A 6,000-nucleotide genomic window follows, 5' to 3' on the forward strand; every position below is an offset into this window, starting at 1 on the left:
AGATTTGGTCGAAAGGTGGACTAAAGACCTTTAAACATTGTGTGAAATCGCCGACACCCAACCACAGGCTGCTTATGCAGCTTTTACGAAAGGATGCAAATCCAAATTTTCTTATTTCATCCGGACAATCTAAGGATTTGAGCAATTCACTGAACTACTGACTCGTTGCTTAGTGACAAATTCCTACCCGCCCTGTGCGAAGTATTTAACAATCATAGAGACTTGCTCTCCTTGAATCCATCAGAAGGAGGACTCGGAATTAGCACCATTTCAAAAATAGCAACCGAACAACACCAAGCCTCCGTTAAAATTACATCATGTCAATGCAATTTTAAGTCAGAAAAATGTAATATCTGAAACCGATGGTAACCGAAAATCGGTAAGCGAATTAAAAGCAGAAGTAAATTCAAAACGTACGATGTCGAAAAAGATGAGGTTAATGCCATTCACGAAAAACTACCCGATAACTTAAAATCACTGGTAGATCAGGCATACGACAAAGGAGCTAGTGGATGGTTGAATGCTTTACCCATTAAGGAGCAGAACCTAGACCTTAACAAAGAGGAATTTCGAGACGCCCTTCGCTTAAGGTACAATGCGCCACTCAAAAACTTACCAACATATTGTGCGCGTGGCGAAAGATTTAATGAATGTCACGCAATGAATTGCAAGACGGGTGGATTTGTAGTAAACAGATACGACAACATTAGAGATTTTTTGGCAGTGTGTTTAAATAAAGTCTGCAATGACGTAGAAACAGAACCGTGTTTAATGCCTATCACATATTAGAAATTTTCCTTGAAAACTGCCAACACCAGCGACGATGATAGGTTGGATGTTAAAGAGAAAGGTTTTTGGAGGAAGGGAGAAACTGCATTTTTCGATGTTAGAGTCACGCACGTTCATTCAGAATCCTTCAGAAACCTTGATACGCAAAAACAATTTAGAAGACACGAAGAAGCCAATAAATGCGAGTACGTTGAACGAGTACTGGACGTTGAGCATGCCTGTTTCACGCCACTGGTCTTTGGGACAAATGGTGGTGTTGGTGACGAATGCGGACGTTTTCTAGCTAGCTTTGCAGCAAAAATCTCTGCTAAAACTGATGACAATTACGCAGCCATAGTGACATGGTTACGTACACGACTCTTTATGGAACTAACACGTGCCTCTTTGCTTTGTTTAAAAGGGTCAAGGACTCCATTCAGATCGTACAATACTGAGAAGACCCGTTTGGACAATGTTGTTAGTGGCTTAGGCTAGCTTTTGTACTTAAGGTGGCTAAAGATTTATTTACCACAACCTGGTTTGTGGTTTCAAGTTTCTATACGCCACGCGATTTGTTCCCTTTCTGATAATCAAGAGTCGTGTGCTTTCACTGTTTTCTCGACTGAGTCCTTCCTGTGCTTCCCTCAGAACACCAAGCTTTTATTTTTATCTAGTGTTTAATCCGTGTATAATTGTGTGTGTGTGGAAAAGGATGGGGAAAGGGGGGGAGGGGGTAGAAGGGGGTGTAAATGAATAAACATATATTGAGAATACACCTCCACGCTTTTTTATTGTCATGATCAACTTGGGATCGGACCAGAATCTTGTGTTTGCTTGCTCAATTAGCCTGGTAAATTGACATTGTCGTTGTATGTAACATGAACTTTCACACAAGGAAAATCTTGGAAGCAATTGCTGTTGTTTAAATTTCTGTAATTTGTCCATTTATTTTTATTTTTTTATTTACTCACTTCGGGATCGGTGTTGGACAAGTTGCTTCGTGTTTTGAAGAATTTGACCTTATGTTGCTTACAGCTTGTTACTTACATAAAAATGCGTGTATTTCCAGAACAATAAATATAATACCTCATCGGGGAATAAAAAAGTAGGGGGTAAAGTTAATCGGTGAAAATTTCACTCACCATTACATAGAATTAATTAGTTTCCCCAGAATAAAATTGGGTCTCAATAAGGAGAAATATATCTACTTCCTTGCTATATTTTCCCGTCTGTAATCATTAAAATTCATTAGTTAGTATGAAAACTAAGTCGATTAAAACAAAATTTAAACATTTCAATACAAAATACGCCGTTAGTAAATTACTTGTAAAATTTTTAGTCGAGGATTAAGGAAATCGGGGAAAAATTAGTCACCAACCCTTAAATTTAGTCACTTTTCCCCGGTTTCTTTTCCTTGATAAGGTATATTTCCAAATGAAATATTTTAAATTTTATCCACTATTTGGTGGTCTAACGAAATTTTCTCAGCCAAAAGATTTTCTAAATATGCATAAATACACATTTTCCGAATTATTTCTTTCATATTTCGCAGTTTTTTCCAACTCTTTTAAGGAAAATGAATGTGATTTTAGAAAACCTTACCTGAAGTTTAAAAAGGACAGAAATTTTCAAAATCATGCAGCAAATAAATAACCTGTTACGACGATTTATTTAATTTTATTACACTTGACCACTGCTTCAAACCAGACGTATTATGAGAAGTCGAAAATTTAGCAGACTTTGACCGTGACAATTACACCACCGAAACAGTAATTCCCAAAGTCCAAATAGGCTTATTTAGCCATGCTTAGTCCAAAAACAATAACATAAAATCATAAATCTAAAGTTTCAAACATATAATTTTAAAAACGTGTAATAATTCCAGAATAAATTAAGATTGGAATAATTTAAAATCAGAATAAATTAGTGAATCCATACACACAATAAAAAAATAGCGAAAATATGCATTTAAATATCTTAATCACGGAGAAATGACCTAAAATAGACAAAAGAGTAATTAGGAAATTATACTACCATTTACGCGTCAATTGCGAAGAGGAATTATACTACCATAATTTCTATACTACCATTTCGGGAATTATACTACCACCCGGGAATTACACTACCTTTTCGGGAATTATACTACCACCGTAATAATAATAATAATAATAATAATAATAATAATAATAATAATAATAATAATAATAATAATAATAATAATAATAATAATAATAATAATAATAATAATAATAATAATAATAATAATAATAATAATAATAATAATAATAATAATAATAATAATAATAAAAAATAATTTTAGATATTCTAACTGGTAAAAAAGTATCCTGCAAAAGTTTACGAAAATATTTTGGTCCACTTGATGTTCAATCTTATGATTCTTATCCATGGCGTGATCTAAGAAAAGTTCGTGTTGTGTGTTCATCAGGTAAAACTATGAATAATTTTTCTTAATTGTATTTAAAAGCAGACGAATGCATCTTCTGTACTCATCAATTCAAGATTGTCCAAGTATAAAGCTGCGTATTACAGTTATAAAAAAATATCGGTAGAAGACAAGTGTATCTTGAAAGATACCAGTGTATCTTTCTCCTTTCAAACTTTTTTACAGGTACAAGATTAAAACTACATTCTTCAATCTCTAGCTTGTTAAGAATATCTCCTGAACGATTTAACCATTTACTTGTGCTAGTTTCCACACTCATCAGAAAAAAAGACACCAACTACAGAGAAGCTATTTCTCCTGCTGAACGACTAGCTTTATGACCTTACATTCTCTGACAACCGGTGAATCTCAAATTTCATTAACCTCTCTTCCCTGAATGGGTATAGCTACAGTAGCAAGTTTTTTCCTGTTATGCTAGCAGCCATGTTTGCTTTACTTGCCAAACAAATTTCTCATTCTGTCAAAACGTCGACGAGATGGGAAAAAACCTTTAGTGTTGAGTAAATTAAATCATTGAAAGCATTGCCGATATATTTTCTCTCAGAGCGCAAAATGTTTTGTTGTTAAGTTTAGTGGGTAAGTCTGTGCCTAAAAGTAAAAACTAAATTTCTTTGCATACAACTATACCTCTAAATCAATTACATTTGGAAGATGTTGAATACGAAGTTAAATGGTGTTCAGTGTTAACCTTTACATTATAGCTGGAAGGACACGGATAGCTAAAATAAAGATGGATAGAAGCGGACCTATTAATGACTCAATTTCAACTCTTAAAAAGCTGTCAAGTATTCAAGGAACACAAGTCAGAATCAGCACAACGGTGTTAAACATGCTCTATAAACTGACGCGGTTTAAAGAGTTTGTATTTTTTTGCGATGATGGCCTGGATTGGAAAAGTTTTTCTGTGCGATCTTTTCCTACTCCAAATCGTGTCCGTATGTTGAAATACTTCATTGGCGAGTTTAAAACTTTACCTGATGCTTGCCACACAATTGAAAACGGCATAAGTTGCGAAGACATGGAAAACGAAAAATGGTCAACAGAAGGTATCGATGTTGAAAGCAGAATATACAACCAAGTGTTTCGATATGGTTCAGATGTGACGAAGGGGTTTAGTATGGCGGATCATAAATATGGATGTTTTAATCAGATCGGTGCTTACAAAGCCGAAAATACTTATGAAATATGGGTTGAATAAATCTAGCATCTAATATTTGACTTTCACATATGTTATGATTTATATTGCATCTTATTTATTACATTATTGCACAATTTAGGCACCTCGTAGCACAACAATTGTAAAATAAATAAAGTCAAGTTTCAACTGGTTCAAAATATAATCAAGCGAACCGGCTCGTGTCCCATCCAAAGCGATTTTCTCATTGGATTAGTTTGCATGTATTGACCAACATTCCATATATAGAGTGACATGTGTTTTTTTGAGCATTTTCATTGGATTCGTAAAATACAAACCTTAGAAAACTTTTTATGATTCTTTTTTTTTTTTGAAAAATTTTTTTATCATTCTCAAGACTTTTGACGTAGAAATTTTAATAATTATGCTGATTAATGGATGACGTTATTTCTTTAATATAAATTAGGCGCTGTCATATTCGGTCGTATGTTTTACCATATCCAGCTTAGTTTTTTTTACATTTTTACGTAAATTAGATATACCTAGTTATCCTGATAATCATTCAGGCCACCAATTGTTTCTCAGCATTTACCTGATGCTGTCATAAGATCTTACCAAAAGATAAACAGATTCACGTACAGAATTTCAAGCTATTTCGCATGGAATTATTTTGTTTTGCTTTTTTCGCGGGAGGCGAGCTTAAATGTTGTAAACATTTCAGACACGAAAAGACAAATTTAGATTGAAAAAAATAATTTCTCTTTAACACTGTTGGGATTTTGATCAAAGAGAATCAAAATCATTTCCGTCGTCAGAAATAGCTAGAGTATATTTTGTGGTTTAGGTTATAATAATTTACCTGTTAACGTGTCAGAATGAATTCAATTTTACGGAAAATAAATAAATTTAATTCGCTTCATCATGTCTTCAGCGAAAAGTGAAGGCTATGAATGTCGCTTTTTTTATCGTGGAAGTGCACAGGTTGCGACAATAAAAGAGGGATTAACATTAACAATAACAAACCTGAACATTTAAATCCTTGATTTAAAAAAAATAAAAGAATAAAATGGTTAAAAAGAATGGATAGCCGTGAGCAAACAATAATAAAGTTTATCCATCAACAAGGTTAAAATTTTATACAATTTCGGACTGGTTAAAAATCTCGCATGAAACGTATTGTTATTATCAACTCTTAGATTGTAAAGTGTCAGAACAATACCTGAATACTCTCGTATTAGCTGTAACTTGTGAACACTTTGGGATATGAAATGCAGGTTTATAAAAAAGAGAAGAAAAAAAAATTACTTTCTGGCTGTGCCAAACATCGCCATTGTTGCAGCAACAAAATCAAGCCCAATGGTAAAAATTGTCGCAAAAGAGAACAGAGATATTTCTATTTTTTCCAAAATTACTCTGGTAATTAAAGATTAATATTAATTGAGCTAATTAACATGTATTTTAAACTGCATATAACAACGCAAATAGATGTTTTTGTATTTAGCTATAAAGTATGGACGAACTTTATTCAATATACTTTTACCATACAGTTTATCATGGTCAAATTAATTACAATCCAGAAAAAAATGTCTTTCAATATAACGATTTAGCATTTCCAAAGGTCTTCCTGTGGCTT

General features: G+C 33.3%; 1 protein-coding gene across 1 annotated transcript; it reads left to right on the top strand.

Moving 5' to 3' along the window:
• The first annotated feature begins 2,202 nt into the window (after positions 1–2,202).
• On the top strand, positions 2,203–5,060 carry LOC130636857 (uncharacterized). The gene is made up of 3 exons (XM_057446707.1): positions 2,203–2,350; positions 3,089–3,214; positions 3,934–5,060. Exons 1-3 carry the CDS (start codon positions 2,203–2,205, stop codon positions 4,428–4,430), a joined length of 771 nt encoding a protein of 256 aa, XP_057302690.1. The 3' UTR covers positions 4,431–5,060.
• The last annotated feature ends 940 nt before the right edge of the window (positions 5,061–6,000 follow it).

Source organism: Hydractinia symbiolongicarpus, chromosome 3, assembly GCF_029227915.1.
Source record: "Hydractinia symbiolongicarpus strain clone_291-10 chromosome 3, HSymV2.1, whole genome shotgun sequence".
NCBI lineage: Eukaryota > Metazoa > Cnidaria > Hydrozoa > Anthoathecata > Hydractiniidae > Hydractinia > Hydractinia symbiolongicarpus.

Excerpts from the sequence above, each read along its gene's own strand:
- LOC130636857 (XM_057446707.1), top strand. The coding sequence starts at position 2,203 with ATGAAATATTTTAAATTTTATCCACTATTTGGTGGTCTAACGAAATTT. Across the intron at positions 2,351-3,088 it reads CTCTTTTAAGGAAAATGAAT|ATATTCTAACTGGTAAAAAA; the intron begins GTGATTTTAGAA and ends AAATAATTTTAG. Across the intron at positions 3,215-3,933 it reads TCGTGTTGTGTGTTCATCAG|CTGGAAGGACACGGATAGCT; the intron begins GTAAAACTATGA and ends TTTACATTATAG.